This window comes from Pteropus vampyrus, unplaced genomic scaffold (genome assembly GCF_000151845.1).
Source record: "Pteropus vampyrus isolate Shadow unplaced genomic scaffold, Pvam_2.0 Scaffold144, whole genome shotgun sequence".
Classification (NCBI taxonomy): Eukaryota; Metazoa; Chordata; class Mammalia; order Chiroptera; family Pteropodidae; genus Pteropus; species Pteropus vampyrus.
The window spans coordinates 2,977,279-2,998,488 of record NW_011888925.1 but is presented as its reverse complement, the minus strand read 5'-3'; the positions used below and the strand labels follow the sequence as shown (position 1 = coordinate 2,998,488).

At 57.5% G+C, this 21,210-nt stretch overlaps 3 protein-coding genes across 7 annotated transcripts in view; 2 read left to right on the top strand and 1 right to left on the bottom strand.

The window, feature by feature from the left end:
• The first annotated feature begins 185 nt into the window (after positions 1–185).
• Positions 186–15,733, top strand: MAP3K11 (mitogen-activated protein kinase kinase kinase 11). 3 transcript variants are annotated; one of them, XM_011368826.2, is made up of 12 exons: positions 186–268; positions 605–681; positions 913–2,209; positions 6,496–6,676; positions 6,868–7,016; positions 7,122–7,297; positions 7,429–7,672; positions 8,176–8,289; positions 9,159–9,294; positions 9,388–9,479; positions 13,869–14,285; positions 14,891–15,733. In XM_011368826.2, the coding sequence occupies exons 3-12, from the start codon at positions 1,474–1,476 to the stop codon at positions 15,226–15,228; spliced, it is 2,583 nt and encodes an 860-aa protein (XP_011367128.1). In that variant the 5' UTR covers positions 186–268; positions 605–681; positions 913–1,473; the 3' UTR covers positions 15,229–15,733. The 3 variants fall into 3 exon arrangements, with proteins under 3 accessions (XP_011367128.1, XP_011367129.1, XP_011367126.1); XM_011368827.2 differs by having other exon boundaries at positions 261–520; positions 14,915–15,733; XM_011368824.2 differs by having other exon boundaries at positions 262–520.
• Positions 2,593–21,210, bottom strand: part of EHBP1L1 (EH domain binding protein 1 like 1) — a 32,888-nt gene continuing 14,270 nt past the window's right edge. The window contains exons 14-16 of one of the 3 annotated variants that reach the window (XM_011368831.2): positions 20,863–20,936; positions 20,664–20,778; positions 20,026–20,552 (exon numbers count right to left, since the gene is read on the bottom strand). In XM_011368831.2, coding sequence (XP_011367133.1) covers positions 20,453–20,552; positions 20,664–20,778; positions 20,863–20,936 — 289 coding nt within the window. In that variant the 3' untranslated portion in view covers positions 20,026–20,452. Of the gene's footprint in view, positions 2,633–9,661; positions 9,670–20,025; positions 20,553–20,663; positions 20,779–20,862; positions 20,937–21,210 lie in introns of those variants that run through there. The other 2 variants (XM_023535806.1, XM_023535805.1) reach the window with 2 other exon arrangements.
• On the top strand, positions 15,887–19,878 carry KCNK7 (potassium two pore domain channel subfamily K member 7). The gene is made up of 3 exons (XM_011368828.2): positions 15,887–17,524; positions 18,830–19,228; positions 19,506–19,878. The coding sequence occupies exons 1-3, from the start codon at positions 17,206–17,208 to the stop codon at positions 19,709–19,711; spliced, it is 924 nt and encodes a 307-aa protein (XP_011367130.1). The 5' UTR covers positions 15,887–17,205; the 3' UTR covers positions 19,712–19,878.

The window sequence follows — 21,210 nt, the reverse complement described above, 5'->3', positions numbered from 1 at the left end:
GTTGCCATCCTAAAGAAATCCACTGGGCGGAACCAAAGGGAGAGTTGCCATTGGATAACGGCGGAGTTAATTAGCGCAGAGCTCTCCCAATGAGTTACGGGAGGTGGGGAAAAAGGATGGAGGCGTGGACTCCCCAGTGCTACAGCTAGAGTTCAGCGCCACCGGAGCACGCCCCTCTTGGTCCTGGTCCGCCCCTTTTAGTGCCTGGCCTCAAACGCCATGAGCGTCTGTCTCCCGGAGAGGCCTCTACTTCCGGGTCACAACTCAGGTTCGGTGTGCCGAGAGCGACCCTCCAGAACAGGCGGGAATAGTCGAAATAGGATAGCGTCGTTTCTCTTAAAGTGGCAGGCTCAAGGCAATTGGGGTCAACTCAGCGACTGTGAGGGCGACTTTTGCTATTCTGAATCCAATTCAGGATCCCAATCTCAGTTTCCACCCGCTGGGGAAGGGGCATGAAGAAGTGGATTGTTTCCCAGCCGAGGGGAAGAGAACCTTAGACAACCCGTTCCAAGAGCTTGAGGTGCAGCAAGTTACATCCTCCTCCAATCTTCTCCACCCCCATCCCACTAGCTCTGCAAAACAGAGCTTCTAGTTCCCATTTCAGATCTGAAGCGAATGAGGCACAGCCCTGCAGCTTCTGGAACCAAGACCACACTCGAGTTTACCCCGCTCTCAAGCCAGGTTCTTTACTCCGTTTTGCTAATGCGGATGCAGAGGGCGGGGGTGGCCCGTTCTTAGCGGAGAACCACCTCTGCTAAGGCTCGCTAAGATGGGGGGTTGGGGCTACCCTTCCCCTCCTTCTGCTCCTCCTCGCCCGCCCGCCTACCCGGGAACTCCCCAGGCTCGGCCGCCGCAGCCTCTGGGAGGGGAGCGGTGCTACTCGCTCGCGTCATCTGATGCTGTTTCCTGCAGGAGGGAGAAGAGCGGAGAAAACGTGAAACTCCACCCTCCACCTCTGCCTCCCGCCCCCAGGGCCAAAGTACAAAGGGAGGAGGAAGAAGGGAACGGGGGTTGGAGCCGTCGGGCCGAGGGAGCCGGGCCAGGAAGGGGCAGCTGGGCCCAACCAGGGACACTCCAGCCACCCCTACGCTAAAAGAACCAACCGGAATCCAGGCGCTGCCCCTCGCTGGCCCCACCTTACACTTGGTGGTTGCTGGAGCCAGCCTCCCAAGACTGCTCCGGGAGTGAGGGACACCTGGGCCCTTCTGAGCTGGCAATGGTGAGACGCCGGAGACCCCCGGGTCCCATCCCCGGAGCCTGACCACACTGCCCTGGGTTGCCTTCCTCTAGAAGCCCGAGATGCGGCGGGCTGGGAGGCAACACTCCTGGCTCCCTACAGAGGCGTGGGTCTGGGGCTGAGGGCCAGGACGCGGATGCCCAGATTCTGGGACTAGGGCCTCGGCAGCCAGCAAGGGTGGGGACCAGGGGCACCCAGGGAAGGTCCCCTACACGCCCCAACGCCGGCTCTCAGCCATGGAGCCCTTGAAGAACCTCTTCCTCAAGAGCCCACTGGGGTCATGGAGTGGCGGTGGCAGTGGGGGTGGAGGGAGCAGCGGCGGAGGCTGGCCAGACGGGTCCCCGAAAGCAGCGGCTTATGCCAACCCTGTGTGGACAGCCTTGTTTGACTACGAGCCCAATGGACAGGACGAGTTGGCCCTGCGAAAGGGCGACCGTGTGGAGGTGCTATCCCGGGATGCGGCTATCTCAGGCGATGAGGGCTGGTGGGCGGGTCAGGTGGGTGGCCAGGTAGGCATCTTTCCGTCCAACTATGTATCTCGGGGCGGCCCGCCCCCATGCGAGGTGGCCAGCTTCCAGGAGCTGCGGCTGGAGGAGGTGATCGGCATTGGTGGCTTCGGAAAGGTCTACCGCGGAAGCTGGCGAGGCGAGCTGGTGGCTGTGAAGGCAGCTCGACAGGACCCCGATGAGGATATCAGCGTGACAGCTGAGAGTGTGCGTCAGGAGGCCCGGCTTTTCGCTATGTTGGCACACCCCAACATCATTGCCCTCAAGGCTGTGTGCCTGGAGGAGCCCAACTTGTGCCTGGTGATGGAGTACGCAGCTGGTGGGCCCCTCAGCCGTGCCCTGGCTGGGCGGCGTGTGCCCCCCCACGTGCTGGTCAATTGGGCCGTGCAGATTGCCCGTGGGATGCACTACCTGCACTGCGAGGCCCTGGTGCCTGTCATCCACCGAGACCTCAAGTCCAACAACAGTGAGTTTTCGGGGAGCATGGTCGGAGGGTGGCATGGCCCAAGCACACACATACTGTCAACTCAGCTGAGCCTACCTGGGCCTCTGCTAGAGGCAGGAGCTCTGGCCCTAGGGGAATCCCAGTTGACTGGGACACCCCCTGTTCCAGAGTCCTTCATGCCGCAGCCCCAGAAATCCTTGACTGCAGCTCACAGCTGCCAAGTTGAAAATTTGGGATCTCTCAGGTGTGCCATAAGTGTCCTGCCTAGCCATGGCCACCACGTCATGGAAACGGAGCTCTGGATACCAGCGCTCCGCCTCTTCCCCCCTTATGTCTTTGGTGCTCTGCTCTCTTCTCCACTTGTGGTGGGCAGATCCTCCAGAACAGATCTCCTAGGGGAACCCCCCCCACGGTGGTTGCGGTGGTCAAGGCTGGGGCCAGGGCAGAAATTCTGGCCCCACTCCTCCCCTCGGCCGCATGACCTCTCGGCGGTTATTTCAACTCAGAGCCTCAGTTCCAGACTGTAAAGAGGGAGTAGCTGGGAGCGGGGAATGGCTTAATGGACTGAGCAGGCCCTGTTGTCTGATGCTAGTACACAGTGGGTCCTCAGCCATGAGCGTGGACATTTGGGGGTTGAGCCACCAAGAGGGCTTCACCTGGAATCAGCTCTTGGGGTGGGGATGGCAGGACTATGGGAGGCACTCCATCTCCGGCCATTTCAGGCCCCACACACTGCCCAGCGTAGGCCCAAGGCAAGGAGTGACAAGCTCAGAGGGCTTCCTTTCCTCCAGCAGGCAGGCTTCCCAACAGACCAAAAGCAGGCAGCATTCGGAGAGGCACCCAGCTGGATGTCCAGGCCGGGCCTGACAAGAGTGAAAGCCAGGAGGCAGGATTCAGCACAGTAATGGGGACACAGGCCTAGGCCTGCTGGGGCCCAGGTGCAGGTTGTAGAGCAAAAGGAAGTGCGGAGGGGTCAGTAGGGTTACTGGAGAGGCACAGACAGCTTTTGGGGGAGTGAGCATGGATATTTTGAGCCTCCTGGCCTGGGCTCACCGTGGACAGGGGACCTGGGGCGAGCGAACAGCAGAACCCAGTGATATCCAAGTCCTTCCCAGGACCAGAGGGGCCAGGGGATGTCTGCCAGGAACCCCACCCACTCCCCTCATCCACAGTAGGGGGCAGTTTCCACCTCTCAGCCTCACTCAGGGTCCTAGCCATCTAGGGACCCCCACTCCCTACTGAAGCCTAAGGGGGATTCCCCAAAGGCCCCAGGGAGGAGGGGACGCTGTCTTCTGTTTTTCCTCCAGTTTTCTTTCCAGAGAAAATGGAACAATAGCCCAGGCCCCTGCTCCCCACCCTCCCCACCGCTTCCTGCGTTTCCTGCTGCCCCTGAGCCGGCTTCCTGCCCTTGCTCCAGCCTCTGCTCCCTCCCAAGCCCAGCTGCCTGCAGGGGAGGAAAGAGCTGGGGGTGGGGGGTTTGTGGGAGAGGAAGGAGCCAGGGTTTGCACCCCCACTCCCCTCCAGTTCCCCTGCTTCCCTCCCAGAGTCTGGGTGGTGGTGAAAGGCAGGCAGGGTGCCCTTAGCCTCCCCGATCCTGGCCTCCCACCTTGCAGATCCCAGTCCTAGGCCTGGGGTGCTGTCTGAGGGATTGGGGGGGAAGTCCCTGGACTGGGGGGGCGCAGGCAGGAAACAATGGCATGATTTTCCTGGACAATGGGGGCCTTGTGAGGAAGGCTGGCGGGGAGAGGAGGGGGAATTCTCCAAGCCCACGAGTCACAGGACTGACCAGCCAGCCCGGCCTGGGCCTGACCTCCCCCAATTCTCCCCCAAAGTATCCCCCCCGCCCCATTGGAAACCTGGACCAAGCCCCCAGAAAGGAGAAGTAGGGACCATGGGAGGAAAGCGGAAGATGTGCGAGCTGCCTAGGCCACTCCCGAGCCCCACAGAGGCCAGCCTGGGAGGGGGCTGGGGGCCAGGTCCCCTTCAGAGGCCAGGGAGTCCTAAGGGAACACTGAGGCAGGGGATCTCTAGTCCCCTCTCTTCTGGGTGGACCCTGACTGCCCCATCCCAAATGTCTACATTAGACACCAAAAGAGCAACTCGGGTTGGAACAAATTCGAGGCACTTGGAGAAAAACAGGGAATGCAGAGGAGAGGAAGAGGCTTCGTAGGTGTCAGGTCAAGCTAGGGGTGGGAGGTGGCAGAAAAGCTACCAGTACAAAGAAGTGCTGAGTCTTGGGTAAGTTACCTGGGCCTCAAGTTACCTGACTAAAAAGGGGGCCTCCCAGCCTGTGATACTGGTGCAGAAAGCGCTTCACTAGTCTGTGAGGTACCACGTGTGGCTAGAGACCCAGCCAGGAAGCAGCAAGGGCTGGTCTTCAGGAGGATGGGTGGGTCCTGGCACCGGAGGAGGCAGGAGTCCCTCTCCAACCCCAGCACACAGACCCCTTCGCCTGGTCCCACTCCAGCCACCTGCTCCATGTTCTTCGGAAGGAGCTCGTGTAGTGTTTACTAAATGGTCAGGTTCTGAGCCTCCAGCAGCTGGGCCAGAGGCTGTGGCAAAGCTGGGAGTAAGTTGTGATCGAGGAAGGAAAAGAGAGTCTACAGAGAGATGTTATTAGCTGCAGAATCTTTAGGATAATTGACATTTAGCACATTAATGCTAGATGTCAGACCTTGCGCCAAGGCCTTAAAAAGTATGATCTTGTATAATATGCGTGACAACCCTGAGGTGGCTTTTGTCGTCATCCTCAGCTTTATTAACTTCAGAACTCAGCCCCAGTCTGGCTCAGAGGGTGGATTGCAGGACCATTCTCTGAGTTAGGAGAAATGGCAAGATTTGCCGGGCATGGTGGGATGATGAAGGTGGTTGTTGAGGGCGTACGGACATCAAGTAGGGCAGCTAATGGGCAGCTGAATTGACTCTGACTTAGAGCTCCATATGTAGGAGATGCCAATGGGTGGCTAGGCACCTAGGAGAAGATAAGACAGCCTGGGGGCGGTGGGCAGAGGTTCAGGAGAGGCCAGGCTCTGAGGAATTGACAGGTTGAGGATGGGAGAGGCCCTGAAGGGAACGGCACAAGCAGAGAAAGGCCCCAGGAGCCAAAGGCAGCGGGGTAGGTCAGTGCCAGATGCCCCCACAAGGCCCAGAGAGCTCGGCCAGCAGCAGGATATGGAGCTGTGTTTTTAGGCATGAAAAAGTGCATACCCTGGTTCTGCCATCCCTTCTGAGAAGTCTCTGACTCACTGGGCTGTGTTAGACGCTGGGGCCTGCCTCACACCCAGTGGCCTTCTGGTACTCCCCCCCCCCCAGTACTCTGGGCTGCCCCCATTACAGTGCTGTCACCTGAGCAGGAGAGCTGAGAGGTGTGTTCTAAAATGACACGTGTTCAGAAACGTAGCTGGCTTGGATGTCACTTCCCTACAGTGCAGTTGTCTATAACCAGAAAAGTAGAGAGGCCCTTTCAGACCCTGGATGATTTTGACTTTGTCCTCTTTGTATTCCTCTAAAACTTCTCTCATTTGAGCCATGTTTTTCCTGATGAGAGATTTGCAATCTGCTTCTTCCTCTCTCTGTAGAGATGGTGGCCCCCTTTTGGATCAAAGCCATGAGCCCCGGCCAAGTCTGACCATCCATTCCTACATTTATTCCAAGCTCCTCCTTTCTGGCCAAGAACCATCAGTTTCTTAGATCCCTTTCTCTCCACATTCAACTGCGTTAGTAGTTATCTTTTGGAGTCTTTCTCTCCCCTGGGAGTGGCTGCATTAACCACAGTGTGATATGGGAACTCGGGGCCTGTGGTGCCTGTTGGGTTCCCTCCTGCTCCCCACCCCAAGGGAGGTTCTGATTCACACTACTGCCTCAGCAAAATGACAAGACACGGGTGTCTCTTGAAATTAAAGGCACAGAGGTTAAGAGGCTGCAATATTGCTGATTTCTATTCAGTTCAGACTAGGTTGGAATCTGCTTTATTTGTGTGTGATCTTGGCCAAGTCATTTCCTTGCTTAGTTTCTTCACCTGTAAAATGGGGACAATGATGTCTACCTCACAGATCTTTTTCTGTGAGTGCTAGAACTGAGTGTAAAACGTCTGGTCTCTAATAGCCCCTCCATCAACATTTCCCAGCATTGTTATTTTTTATCTGATTCTACCCCAACCCCAGCTGTGAGTTTTCTGGGGCAAGATCACCTCAGTGCTCCTAGAACCCAGCCAGGATGTCTGTCAGATGACAGTTTGCTCCCAGCTCCTCCCTGTCCCCACCACCTGAGCCTGGAGCACCCACAATCCTGCCCCTCCTCTTCCCCAGTTCTGCTGCTGCAGCCTATTGAGGGCGACGACATGGAGCACAAGACCCTGAAGATCACTGACTTCGGCCTGGCCCGAGAGTGGCACAAAACCACACAAATGAGTGCTGCGGGCACGTATGCCTGGATGGCTCCGGAAGTTATCAAGGCCTCCACCTTCTCTAAGGGCAGCGATGTCTGGAGGTGCGGCCTGGGTGGAGGCTGGACAGGGCCAGCTGTGGGGCTGCAGAAGGCAGAGGTGGCTGCCAAAATCTAGGGCTGGGCAGACAGGCAGAGCCCTGGGGGAGGGACCCAAGTCATTTAGTTCTTGATTGCTTTGGGGTGCAATGGCAATGAATGGAGGAGGGGACACAGACCCTTTGTCTCGCCCACAGCTTTGGGGTGCTGCTGTGGGAATTGCTGACTGGGGAGGTGCCCTACCGTGGCATCGACTGCCTTGCTGTGGCCTACGGAGTGGCTGTTAACAAGCTCACACTGCCCATCCCGTCCACCTGCCCTGAGCCCTTCGCACAGCTCATGGCTGGTAAGGGAAGGGTGCGGGAGGGTGAGGGGCAGAGCTCCTTGGCCCAAAACACATCCACCCACAGACCTCTTCTTATTCTGTCCCCCCTACACGCTGTGCCCTCAGACTGCTGGGCGCAGGACCCCCATCGCAGGCCCGACTTCGCCTCCATTCTGCAGCAGTTGGAGGCGCTAGAGGCGCAGGTCCTGCGGGAAATGCCGCGGGACTCCTTCCATTCCATGCAGGAAGGCTGGAAGCGTGAGATCCAAGGCCTCTTCGACGAGCTGCGGGCCAAGGAAAAGGTAGGAGTCAGGGTCCCACGGTTAGGAAATACCAAGAAGGAGTGTCTCCCTGGTTTCCACTGGGCAGAGCTGGGATGGGCCCCAGGATCCCTACCGTAGTGACCCCACTGCCTTCACTACTCTGTTCTCAGGAACTACTGAGCCGCGAGGAGGAGCTGACCCGAGCGGCGCGTGAGCAGCGGTCACAGGCGGAGCAGCTGCGGCGGCGCGAGCACCTGCTGGCTCAGTGGGAGCTGGAGGTATTCGAGCGCGAGCTGACACTGCTGCTGCAGCAGGTGGACCGCGAGCGGCCCCACGTGCGCCGCCGCCGCGGCACCTTCAAGCGCAGTAAGCTCCGCGCGCGCGACGGCGGCGAGCGCATCAGCATGCCACTCGGTAAGGGGCGGGCTTCCTCGCGCCGCCCGCCATTGGCTGCATGGGCGGAGGGGTGGAGTCAGGCGGTCGTGCTGGCCGCACTGGGATTGGTTTAGGGTGTTGATGGGTGGACCCGTGAGCTGCAGGTTGGGAGGGGTGGGACTAGGCGTGTTTGTCTGGGCGGGTTCTGGAGAGGATATTTGCATGTCGGCCTGGGAGTGGCTGCGGCCGGGAAGGGGCGAGGCTCATGGAAGTTCTGGGAAGGCCAAGGGGCGGGGCGAGCGGGCTCCCGGGCTCCTGGGAATCTCCGACTCCGCTGGGCATCTTCGGATGGTGAAGTCCAGGCGGTCCGCTTTCCTTACTGAGAGCCTGGGGCCCAGGAAGGCTGTGAGGCTGGCCTCAGTCACAGTCACCATGCCAGGCCCGGTCTCTATACTGCCTACGAGCCGGCCAGGGGTCCCTGCAGGTCGAAATCTGTGCTCTCCTTCACCACAAACCTGTACCTGCTTCCTTCCCAAACCCAGACTTCAAACACCGCATCACTGTGCAGGCCTCGCCCGGCCTGGACCGGAGAAGGAACGTCTTCGAGGTCGGATCTGGGGACTCGCCCACCTTTCCCAGGTTCCGGGCCATCCAGTGTAAGAAACTTTGCTGTTCTATGCCCTTCCCCCACCGCTTATCCTCTGTCAAACCCTTTCTTTTCTTTTCTTCTTCTTTTTTTCTTTTTTTTGTAGGTGAGGCGACTCTTGGTTGACCTCACAGATTGCAAGGACTTTGTCAGCTTATAGTCCCTTATTTTTTTATTTTTTACACTTACAGCATTTAGTCTTCCCAGGTGGTCTCCCATCCAAGTACTAACCAGGCCCGACTCTGCTGAGCTTCCGAGATCAGACGAGATCAGGCTTGTTGAGGGTAGCATGGCTGTAGACTGTCAAACCCTTTCTTAACGTCAAATCCTACCACTGTCTCCTCTTCCTCCCAGCCTCCAGTCTCTTCTGTCAGTCTAGACTGGTACTTCTGAGTTCCCAAGCAGTATTTTTTTACTAATTTTTTGAGGTTAAAACAATTGTATGACACTAGTATCTTTTAAATGTCATGCTAACATTAACTTAATTCTTCACAATTATTATGTGAGGTAGCTGTCCTTGCTAAGTTTTATAAATGAGGGAAGTGAAAAAAGCAATTTGCCTAATGTTACACATCTATGAGTCAGAATTCAATCCCAGTTTGAATTTACTGCAGTGTCTGTATTACCTTAAGCAGCAAATGCCAGCTGAAGGACTAGATGAGATGCCCCACCCTACTACCAACACCAGGACCCAAACCCACCTACCTCGCCCCAGTTCTGTTCAGTTCTGTGACCCAAAGCCCACCTGGGAATGGATTGGGGCCCAGCCTGCTCTCATCCTATAAGACATTGCCCCTGAAGCCTGACTCTCACGATGGGGGAGAATAAGGATCAGGACTTTTGACCTCAGCTTAGATTCCATCGGTTTTTCCCCTGCAGTGGAGCCTGCAGAACCAGGCCAGGCATGGGGCCGCCAGTCTCCCCGACGTCAGGAAGACTCAAGCAATGGAGAGCGGCGAGCATGCTGGGCCTGGGGTCCCAGTTCCCCCAAGCCTGGAGAAATCCAGAATGGGAGGTGAGTACCCAGGTGCCCTCAACCCCAGCATCATCTGCCTCCCAACAGCCATGAGATTCACGAAGCACAACTCCCCTCCCCTCCTGTTACCAGGAGAAGGTCTCGCATGGACGAAGCTACCTGGTACCTGGATTCAGATGATTCATCCCCCTTAGGATCTCCTTCCACACCCCCAACGCTCAATGGTAAGTGGCCTTGTTGCCCTCCAGCAGACTCTTGCTGCACCCCTTCTGTAGTTGTTGTGGGGGGCTACCAGAAGCCATCAGGCACAGCAAGGCCAAACCTAGAACCCAGGTCTGACCTATAGGCCCATGACTGAGCTGGGTACAGCCCAAGCCTCAGCGAGCCCAGAGTCTGGTACCCCTGTTCAGGCCTCTTTCCTAGCCTGCGGGGGTCACTGTGTCCTCAGCAGGCTCTAGAGGGAAGGAAGATGGAATGGTGTCCCCCATTTGGGATACAAGAGAAGCTGGGCCCAGAGAGAGGAAGGAAACAGCCCATGTGGACTGGAGACAGACAAGTGGCTGCCATACTGTGCTTCTCAGAGTCCCGTCTGAGAAGCTTCTATGCGGAGAAGGGTATACAAAAGCTGAGCAGGTGGGGAACCAGGGCCCATTCTCACTGCATCTGGGGTCGTTCTCGGCTTTTCTTCACGATGACAGCACTTACTATGTTCCAGGCATTCCATGAAAGCAAAAACCCTGTGAGGGGAGGTGCTATTATTATTCCTGCTTTCGAGATGAGGAAACTGAGGTTCCTAAAGGTGAAGTCACCTACCTAAAGCCCCCAGCTAAGGATCTGAACCCATAGTGACTTTGGTTCCCATGCTCGTGGAAAGCTTCCTCCCAACTTTTCACTTGTAGAAAGGGTTTCTCACATTCGAACAGCTTGGGAAGCTAGGGGGTCAGGCAGAAAGCAGGGCTCATCTCTACACCACCCAGCATTGGCAGGGGCTAGAAAGTTTCAGCCTCCCTTGCCCGTGGGTCTCTTCAGAGCTCCCAGCTGCACCTGCTTCTCACAGCCAGAACACAAGACCTGGCTTAGTTGCTGTCAGGCCAGTGTCCTATTCAGCAAACGATTTAGACTCTCTTCTCCCACTTGACCCAGCACATCACCTCCACTACTACGTGAGTAATCACAACAGCTAACATTTATTGGGTCCTTCTCTGTGCTAGGAAATGCTGTGAGGTATTATTATTAGCTCCATTTTATCGAGGAGGAAACTGAGGCACAGAGAGGTTAAGTGCTTTGATATAGGGCGCACAGTACAACTGGGCTTAGAACCGGGTCTGACTCCAGAGGCAGAGCCCTGGATCCCTGTCTGCTGCACCATTTACTGCTCTCGCAGCTGCATTGCCCCAAGCTGGCTCTGCCGCAGGGACTGAATTGAGACTGGGAAGGCTAAGAGGCCGGCTTGGATTCACCTGCTCTAGAATGTACCAGGCCAGAAGGGTCAGTAGAGAAGTTGAAGCAGCTTCTCATCATGTTCTGCAGATCCCTTTGTCCTTGCAGTCAGGGGCAAAGACCAAAAGGCCTGGACCCCATCCTTCTCAAGCTTGCCACTTTACCTGAAAGGACGTCACCTGCCCCAGCCCAGCTGCTGGCTGAGCACTGGGTTCCCTTAGCACAAGCCCACACTCCAGTCACCATCTTGAGCCCACAAAAGTGCATGATCTTGACCTCCCAGCCACCCAGAATCAGAAGCCTGGCTGAATATCAAAGAAGAGCCCCTAAGACTGTCCCAGGCATAAGCCACAGCATTGGGGAACCCCATCTTCCACCTCTGTCCCCAACTGGGTGTCCTGGTCCCTGGGGAACTGGTGGCACTGAGTTGCATATTGGCAGATGCAGTCAGGCCACAATGACAAATTGCCCTGTGATGCCTGTTACCTGGAGCTGGCCATGTCCTCTCCATGAAGCCTCACAGAAGCAATTTCATCTTCATCTTTCGATCAAGAATAGTTGTGCTACTTTCTTCTAAACAGCAGGGTTGCCAATTCTTAGTGCCAGGAAGCTTAGAGGCTAATTAAACCCTTGCTGAATTACCTTGGGCAAGTCACTTACCTTTTGGAACCTCAGTTTCTCAGGCCATTGACTGCAGGAACTTCTTTCCATTCATGGTGTGTACTGACCTCCATCTTCACTTAGCTTTGTCCCATTTTTCTTCTTTGAAACATGTTTTCCCTGTTCTGTTTAAACTCACTATAAATAATCAGTTTCTTTACCTTTAAAATGGGGTGATAACGATCACCTTACGTGGTTGTTGCAAGGATTATAAGAATGGATTCTGCCATTAAACATGTATTGATGCATTTTATGAACAAGGCATCAGCGTGTTAGAAATCAACACGGCCCTGACCTCGGAGAGGGCCTAGTCTGGAGCAGGAGGCAGACTCCTGAATAAACAAGTACAGTAGAAGCAGTAAGTGTGGGGACAAGGGCTGTATTAAGGCATAACATGAGCAATAACTGCACAAGTTAGGGGCTTTCTAGGAAGGCTTCTAAAAGAGAAACTCATTTTCCCCTACACTCTGCTCACTTCACTTCTGACACCAAATGTGTGAGATTGTTCCCCACACTGACCAATTCTCTGACACCAGCTGGGTGTCCTACAGTTCAATTCAAGTCCAACACTATCTACCTGGAGTTCATTACCTGGACCCCACAGGTTAAGAGCTCCGTCCCCCAAGAATGCTCCCACTTTAGATGCCAATTTCAAGTCCAGGTTGTCACGTGCTTCTGACCAACTGGCTATGAATCGGAGGTTCCCACAAACCCCTCTTCAGGTTTGATAATTTGCTAGAGCAGATCACAGAACTCAGGAAAACAGTTTACGTACTAAATTACCAGTTCCTTATAAAGGAAGGATACAGATCAAGAACAACCAGATCGAAGAGATGCATAGGGCAAGGGATGTGGGAATGGGGACAGGCATCAGTGCCCTTGCGAGCACAACCCTTTCCCAGCACCTAGGGGTGTTCACTAATCCGAAAGTTCCCTGGACCCCTTCCTCCAGGGTGTTTATGGAGGCTTCATTACACAGGCATGATTGATTGGTGAACTCATTGACCAGTGATGATCAAACTCAACCTCCAGCCCCTCCCCACCCCAAAGTGGGGTGGGGCTGAATGCTTCATCCCTCTTTAATTACTCGGTTGGTTCCTCTGTCAACCAGACCCCATCCCTAGGGGCTTTCCAAAAGTCGACTCGTTAATATGAACTCAAGTGTGGTTAAAAGGGGCTTGTTATGAATTTTAAAAGATGCTCCTTTTACCTTTATCACTCTATCACTCTGCCAGGAATGAGAGGAAGACCAAATACATTTCTTATTATAAATCACAATATCACAGCGTCACAGAGGAGGTGACATCTGAGCTGGGTCTTGATGGGTGGGAAAGGTTTGCTGGGCAGAGGGAATAGTGTGTGCACAGGTGTGGGGCTCACCAGACCTGAGGAGCGAGAAGCCCGGCTGAAACTCAGAGGGGAGGTGAGAACCAAGGAGCAACAGGCAGGGGCCAGGCCCGCGCCGCCTGGGTCTGTGAAGCCCAGTGCAGCCCCAGCACATCGGTCAGCAGATCGTTGAATGAATGAGTGAGTGAAGCTGGAAAAACAAGATGGAGGCAGTTTGGGAAGGTCCTGGAAATTACGGGGAGTTTTTATGCAGAGACCTGTCTTAAGAAGCAGAAAGACTGGGTGAAGGTTATGGCTGATGATGGTACCCCCCCCAGGCCCAGTCCTGGTTCACAGTAGAAGCTCATTTTTCTCAGCCTTGCATTTCTTCCTCTTGGCACACAGCCAGTGCTCCACTCCAGGCAGGCCTACTCCAGGCCTGGCCCAAAGAGGAAGGGGAAGACGGAAGGGACAAGGCTGGGGAAGGCTTTCAAAACCCAGCCAAGGAGCTTGAACTTTCTTCTCGTGGCAGTGGAGAGCCATGGCAGGTTCTAGAGCCGAGGAGGACCCGACAGAATTGGAGTTTGTAGGAGGTCACCCTAGACCCCTCCCTACTTCCTCAGTGATGGGTTCCCTAGGCCCACAGGTAGGACAGAGATGTCCTGAAATCCAGAGCAGAGTCTGCTTGGGAAGTAATGGAGGGCAAAGGCTCCGTTGCCCCTGCACTGAGGCCAGCTGCTCCCCTCATTGGCTGTGCAGCCTTAGACAAGCCCTCAATCTCTCCGAGCCTAGAAGCCCCACCCCCACCCCCCACATAAGGATCAGACAACATAATGGCACAAACTGCCCTCTCTGAGCCTCAGTTTCTTCATTTCTGGGATAGAGACAGTGATGTGTGCCTCGGGGGTTGTTGTTTACATTAGACAGAATTGCCCTGCGTGCCCCATATAAGTTCCTGCTGGAGTGGGGGCAGGCAGGAACAAGGTAAGGTGGTCACAGGGCATAGGTCCTAGTGTCGTCCCTTGGGCCCTGCAGCTCTGGAACTCAGAGGGGAGTTGAGAGCCAGGGAGCCGGGGCAGGGAAGATGTTGTGGGGTGCAGAATCCAGTCTTTGTTTCAGGGCCACTGAGGGGGTCCCTGGAGACCAACATGAAGATTGCCTAACCTGTGTCTCGCCCCCGCCACCAGGTAATCCCCTGCGGCCGAGCCCGGAGCCAGAGGAGCCGCGGCGGCCGCCGGCGGCAGCAGCAGCAGAACGCGGTAGTGGCTCCGGGACGCCCAAGCTGATCCAGCGCGCGCTGCTGCGCGGCACCGCCCTGCTTGCCTCGCTGGGTCTCGGTCGCGACCTGCAGCCGCCTGGGGGCCCAGGCCGCGAGCGCGGGGAGCCTCCGCCAACGCCCCCAGCGCCGCTGCCCACGCGGTCCCCTGCCGAGCCGCCCCCTTCTCCGCTCATCCGCTTCTCCCCCAAGACTCCTGACGCCCCCACCTCCCTGTTGAGCCCGGATGCCCCTGGTCCCCCCACCCCCGTCCCCCTCTTGCTGGAGCTGGGCGTCCCCTCGGGCCAGCCGTCAGCCAAGAGCCCCCGGCGCGAAGAAGAGAGACGCGGTGAGTGGCGGGTTGCTGGCCGGCTTGGTGGTGGAGAGGGGAGCGGGGCAAGCGCACAGGTGTCTGCGGGGCCCCAGACCAGGGCGCTGGGCACGCATGAGGGAACTGAGTTCTAAGTGCAGCCACCCAGTGGTCAGGGGTGGGGCGGGGCCCGGCCAGGCTGGTTGTGAAATAATAGAAGCAATGATAATGATGACAGTGACAGTAGCCGACCCCTGGTTGCTTACTTGTGCCAGGAACTCTTCCTAGTGTGTTAGAGAGGTCGTCTCATGTAACGACCACGAGAACCCTGTGAACTAGCTACTCTTGTTAGACCCATTTTTTAGATGAGGATATTTAAGGCACAGAGAGAGCAAGGGACCTGAGGCTCCCGCTTGGAGGTGACAGAGCTAGAATCCAAGCCCAGGCCCCTCAGCTCTAGAGGCCTGGCTCTGACCTGCTTCCTAGTAAACAGATGCACCATGGAGCATAAGGGGCCACAGAAGTTATGAGTCAAGTAGCTTATTGTGCAGATGGGGAAACTGAGGCCTGGAGCAGGGCCATGCCTCCTGGCGACACCCAGGAGTAGGTGGCCACCTGACCCTGTGCCCCTCCCCTCTTCATAGGACGTACTGTCTCGCCCCCACCAGGAATATCTCGCTCCGCTCCTGGCACCCCGGGCACCCCACGCTCACCGCCCCTGGGTCTTATCAGCCGACCTCGGCCCTCACCCCTTCGCAGCCGAATCGACCCATGGAGCTTCGTGTCAGCCGGGCCACGGCCTTCACCCTTGCCCTCACCACAGCCTGCGCCCCGCCGGGCACCCTGGACCTTGTTCCCGGACTCAGACCCCTTCTGGGACTCTCCACCTGCCAACCCCTTCCGGGGGGGCCCTCAGGACTGCAGGGCGCAGACCAAAGACGTGGGTGCTCAAGCCCCATGGATGCCGGAAGCAGGGCCTTAAGTGGGCTGGGCTGCTCCCTGCCACTCCAGCTGCCCTAGAAGAGTCACAGTATACACTGGAATAGGAGCCCGGCAAGCCTCTGTAGCTGCCTTGGTTTCCCCAAGGGACCCGCCCCCTTTGGGGGTCAGGAACACTACACTGCACAGGAAGCCTTCACACTGGATGGGGGCCTGCACCCCCCACACACCTGCAACCTGTGGGTCTCTCAACTTACCTGCCCCACTGGGGCCCAACACTGTACCCAGCTGGTTGGGAGGACCACAGCCTGTCTCAGGGAATTGCCCCCAGGGGTGGTGCCGGGAGGAGGGGAGGTGCGAGGGAGAGGGGCCAGCCTCAGCTGTCACCAGCACTTTTGACCAAGTCCTGCTACTGTGGCCCCTGCCCCAGGGCTTAGTGCCTGGACCCCCCTGCCCTGGGGGTTCTCTGGGTGTCTTCTTGCTGCCCCGGCCAGGGTCGGGGCCTCAGCCTCGGGATCCAATGAAGCCAAATAAACTCCCCAAACACAGCCTGTCACCTTTCTTAGAAGTAACCAAGGATCCAACCCCTTACACAACCCTGGTGACTTCACGCCCCCAGCAAAACGAGCAGTTGACCTGGGCCTGGGCTGGTGCCTTGCACCACACCCTTCCCCTCGGATCAGGTCCACCGGCCTCGGCCAGGAGGCCCTCGTCAGCCTCCCCGGCACCCACACGTACTGGCCTCACCCAGTGTCACTTGCCAGGCCTTTCCCACCATTTCAAGTGACGCTTCACCCTGATTCATCCTGCTGCCGGAAGATCCTTGCTTATCCTCAGGGCCCGGCTGTGATGTTGCCTCCCCAGGGACTCCTCTGGCTGTGCTGCTCTCAATCTGGGCAGCCCGCAGAACTCGGAAACCCACAGCCCTCTGGGTAGCATCTTGGGGGTTTGTTCTGAGTGTATATCCCACGGTCTGGACCCAGGAAGGGTGAACCCCTGGCACCTGGCTCCACTCACACTTCCCTTACTGCCACAGGGTCCTGCTGTTTATAGTCCAGGCTCCCCTCCCCGACCCCTTCACTCTCCATGGCAGCCAGACTCACTGTGTCTCCAGTGTCCAGCAGAGTGGGACTCGAGGGGGTGGGGCAGGAAAGGTTCCCAGGAGGGACTTAGAACAGAGACCTAACAGCAGCATCTCTCCAGGGCGCTCTGTGACTTCTCAACTCCTTACCTCGCCACCCCTGTCCCCGCTAGACCCATCCCAAATCCCACATTCCTTTCCCACTCTGCTGCCCAGGGCACTGCCCTTCTATTCAGGATGCCTACAGTAGCCTCCCCACCCGCCCTCCAGAGGTCCCCTGGAGCACACTTGTCCTCAAGAGTCTGTGTCCTTACCCCCTTGCCCTCCCCCCATAGCCAGTTCCCTGTTCCTCTCACCCCCCAGCTCTTTCCCTGCTTGACTGGCCTCTTGTACCCCCAGCTGAATGTCACTCCTACAGGGGCCTTCTCAGAATGCTTTTCCATAATCAAGGGTTTCCTTCAGGGAGCGAATGACAAGGTGAACATGTCATATTTCCTTGCTAACAGGTTTCTTGTGTGAATATCAGAAGGAAAGGGACCTATGTCTGTCCAAGGTGTCCTCAGGATCTAAACCCCTGCTGAATGGATGAATGGAGTACGTGTGACTGAGTGTGTCCTTCAAAAAACCACTAAGGTGTGACTCTGAGCCAGTCACTTACCTCTCTGGGCCTCGCCTTCCTCCACCCAGCCCTCACCACCCCAGCTTCAGGGAATTGGGCAAATAATGGCCCCAGAAACTAGGAGGAGTGAGCCACCTCACCTCTAAGCCGGAGCTGCCTCCTCTCCTCCAGTCCAAACTCACCCCAGCTATGTCCCAGGCTTCCCTCCCTCTCGGCCGCCCACACAGCAGTTCCTCCCAACCCCACCTGCCGGCCCCTCCCAGGTGCCTGCGGTGGAGCAGCCAGCTCCCAGGGCACCTCAGACTCCTTGGCGGCACACCATGGGGGGTCTAAGGCCCTGGGCCCGGTATGGACTCCTGGTTGTGGCCCACCTGCTGGCCCTAGGACTTGGGGCTGTGGTGCTCCAGACCCTGGAGGGGCCTCCAGCCCTCCGGCTTCAGGCCAAGCTCAGGGCTGAGCTGGCCACTTTCCGGGCGGACTACGGGGCCTGCCTACCACCTGGGGCACTGGAGGAGCTGCTGGGCACTGCCCTGGCAGCCCAGGCCCATGGGGTCTCCAGACTGGGCAATGGCTCAGAGGCCAGAAACTGGGATCTGCCCTCGGCTCTTCTCTTCACTGCCAGCATCCTCACCACCACGGGTAAGGCCGCCAAGCGGCCGGGAAGGAGGGGGCTCCTGATTTCATGGCTCCCTGGGGTCCTGGGGGTGTAGCCCTTCCCCCAACCCCAAAGTGCCAGACAGAGCCCAGGCCCTATTAAGCGTGACATCACAGCTGGGGCTCTTCACATCAACACACCCCAACTGGTGCCTCAACTTCAGCTGCCAGGAGGGGTGTGGCCTCCCCGGCCCCACTCCCAAGCACCCTTTGAGACCCAGGAGAGGTGCTCAGACCCCATGGGCCTGAGGCGAGGCAGGGAATATATTGTGGGATGGCTTCTTGGATGGAGAGAAATGGAATGGACTTGGGGAGCACAGGAGGGAGTGTGAGGGGAGCAAGTCCTGAGGAGATGTGAGCTAAGGCCTGAGGGCACAGAGATGAAGAGATTCCTGGCAGAGGGAACAGCATGTGCGAAGGCCCAAAGCAAGCAAGCAATGGGTTTTTTTTTGGTCCTGCATAGTCTCTAAATACTTTTGAAAATGAAAGTCTGTTTTCCAACTTCTTTTGGAAAAATCAGAATATTTGCGCGGAGCCAGAATCCCTGCAAGGCCACATACTGGCTGGAGCAGGACGAGGCCTGCCCGTTTGGACAGAGCACGTGCTCTCCAGGCCATCCCAGTCCCCACCGCTCCCTCTTGTCTCGCATCTGGCCCCTCTAGGCGTTTGAGTCTACAAACTCTGGACTAGCTGATCCTGTTCTCCCAGCACGCCCTGCTCCCTCACCGCCCCTTCTTTGCACGTGCTTTCCGACTCTGAGTGCCCAGCTCGTGCAGGCTGTCTCTTTCGCAGCTCTTCATGTCAAGTGTCTTGACTGACTCTCCCGCCTGTCTCCCCCACTGAATGGCGAGGCCTAAGCAGACTCGGATTCCAGCACAAGGCCCAGCACAAAGCCCAGCACACAGGATAATGCGCTATACCTTTGGGGAGCGAAAGAGTGGGTGTTCTGCCCAGTGGATGTGGAAGTATCTATTAGTCAAGGGCAGAACTGAGGACTCACAAAGCCAGGCTCCCCCTGGGGCAGAACAGTTCTCAGAATCGTCTCAGCTGCAAGAGGCCTGAGGGCAGACTGTCTCTTTTAACTCTTTCATTTTCCAGAAAATAAAAGAGTAGCCCAGAGACTTACTTGCCCAAGACCCCCAGTGAATGAGGAGCAGAGCCAGACAGGGCAGTTCCAGCAATCTCTGCCACTAGAGGGCAGCCCTCGGCTGAGGTGATGTTGGGGAAAGTGGGGACCCTATCAGCCCTTCCACATAAGTGCTCATTGCCCATTGTCTCTCTCCTCTCCAGGTTATGGCCACATGGGCCCGCTGTCGGCAGGTGGAAAGGCCTTTTGTGTGGTCTACGCGGTCCTGGGGCTGCCAGCGTCTCTAGCACTTGTGGCCACATTGCGCCACTGCCTGCTGCCTCTGTTCAGCCGCCCAGTTGCCTGGGTAGCTGTCCGCTGGCAGCTGGCACCAGCGAGGGCTGCGCTGCTGCAGGCAGCTGGACTGGGCCTGCTAGTGGCTGGTACCTTCGTGCTGCTACCAGCATTGGTACTGTGGGGTATGCAGGGTGACTGCAGCCTGCTGGAGGCCGTCTACTTCTGCTTTGGTTCGCTCAGCACCATTGGCCTGGGGGACCTGCTGCCTGGTCGTGGCCGTGACCTGCATCCAGTGCTTTACTACCTTGGCCAGATTGCACTTCTCGGTGAGTCCAGCTGCCAAGGAGCACTACGGGGAAGAGAGGAGGGAAGAGGAGCCTGGACTACAACTCCCATAAACCAGAGGTGGGGGAGGAGGCTAGCCTCACAGGTGGGGGGACCCTGCCCTAGGGGGTGGTGTGGGAGTTGCAGTTGGAAGAATCCAGGTGGCGGTGTTAAGTGAACTGAGTGACATCAGGGGCCAGGGTGAGTCACTAGGCTGGGAGGTGGGCAGGGAGCATCATTGGCATCCCAAGAGCTGCCCTAGCAACCTCTCCTTCCCAGGTTACTTGCTCCTGGGGCTCCTGGCCATGCTGCTGGCCGTGGAGACATTCTCGGAGCTGCCACAGGTCCGTGCCATGGTGAAGTTCTTCGGGTCCAGTGGCCCTGTGACCGCTGAGGACCAAGGTGTTATCCTGGGGCAAGATGAACTGGCTCTGAGCACTCTGCCCCCCTCAACCACAGCACCAGAACAGGCCCCAGCTTGCTGACAAGTGTCAGGTGATGTTGTTGAACTTCTTTCAGGTGGAGAAGCCTGAGGAGGAAGCCTCTAGCGATGGGTGCGAGGACTTCAGGGAATAATTTGTTAATAAAAAATTGAACGGGCAACAACCCCGACTGTGCTTTTGTCTCTTTCCTACGGTGATGAACAACCCAAACCCCTATCATCCTGCGAAAGCCGAGGTCTCGCCTCCATAGGCATCTGGGAACCTCAAAGCCGGCACGGCTCCATTTAGCATCGCAGGCAGACAACCTTATCGGCCTAAGCGCCAACCCCTTCCGTCCATTGAAAACCCAGTTGTCCTGAGAAAGGCCCGGCGTGGCGTGGCCTTGTCCAACTTTATTGCTCACATGGAACAGGAAGCGGAGGAGGGCGGGGAGCAGCAGTTCACAACCACCCGCTCCCCTGGGGCTGGCCGCCCGGGCCCTGCCTCCGGGTAGGGGGTCTGCGAGGCGCTCCGGGGACCCCCAGCCCCGCAAACACACACATACACACATTCACTCACTCACTCCCAGGAACAAATAAATACCGCCCAACGGCGCGGCCGCCCAGTCGCTCCAAGTCCATCCGGGCCGAGGAGACGCCCGACCTCTCCCGGTGAAGGGGCTACGGCGGCCCCTACAGGCCGCGCGCGGCATCCGAGAGGGCCCGATCGTCCCGCGCGCAGGCCCGGGGCGGCGACCCCGCGCGGCGGCAGAAAAGCTGAGGACTCCCCGGCAGCGACTGGGTCTCAGCTCAGCACGCAGCGTTCGCGCCGGCTCAGCTGCCGGCTCAGCTTGCGGCGCCGCTGCTCCAGGCCGCGCTCCAGGCGTTCGTCCTCCTCCAGGGCGCTGAGAGGGAACCCGTGCAAGTCAGCCCCAGCGGCGGGCCAGGCCCAGCGCTCCTCGGGAATGCACCCCGGGACCCTCCCCTGCTCCCGGCGCGGTCCCTGCCCCACTCACATCCGCTCCTTGTGGTCCAGGTCCCGGACCAGCTCGTCGCGCTGGTTCACCAGCGACACCAGCTCCTCCAGCAGAAGCTGCTCTCGGTGCTGCTGCGCGGTCGTTTTCAGCCAGTCTGAGGGCGGAGGAGGTGGAGGAGGGTCAGGAGTCACCCGCCCCTGTTGTCCTGGGCCCCAACCCCTCGGGTTCCATCTCCTACCTTCGATGGCCAGCATGGCCCGTAGCTCACGGCTCAGCAGCTCGAACCTCCGTTCCAAGTCCTGCTCCTCCATGCTGGGGGGTGGGGGTGCCAGGTTAAGGAAAGAAACACCGAGGGCGGGAGGGCTGGGCCGGGGCTCTGACCACTCCCTGCCCGCCCCCCCCCATCCCTGTCCAGTTCCCGCGGAGGGCTGGGCAGAGGGCAAAGTGTTTTCTTTTGTTCCAACTGTTCCCCAATTGCTGGATCTTTATATTGTCTCCTCCCACCTCTCCCTTTTTTAGAATAAGAAACGCAGAGAAATTATTTGCATGAGCATCACTCATAAACAGCAAATATTAAACTAAAATT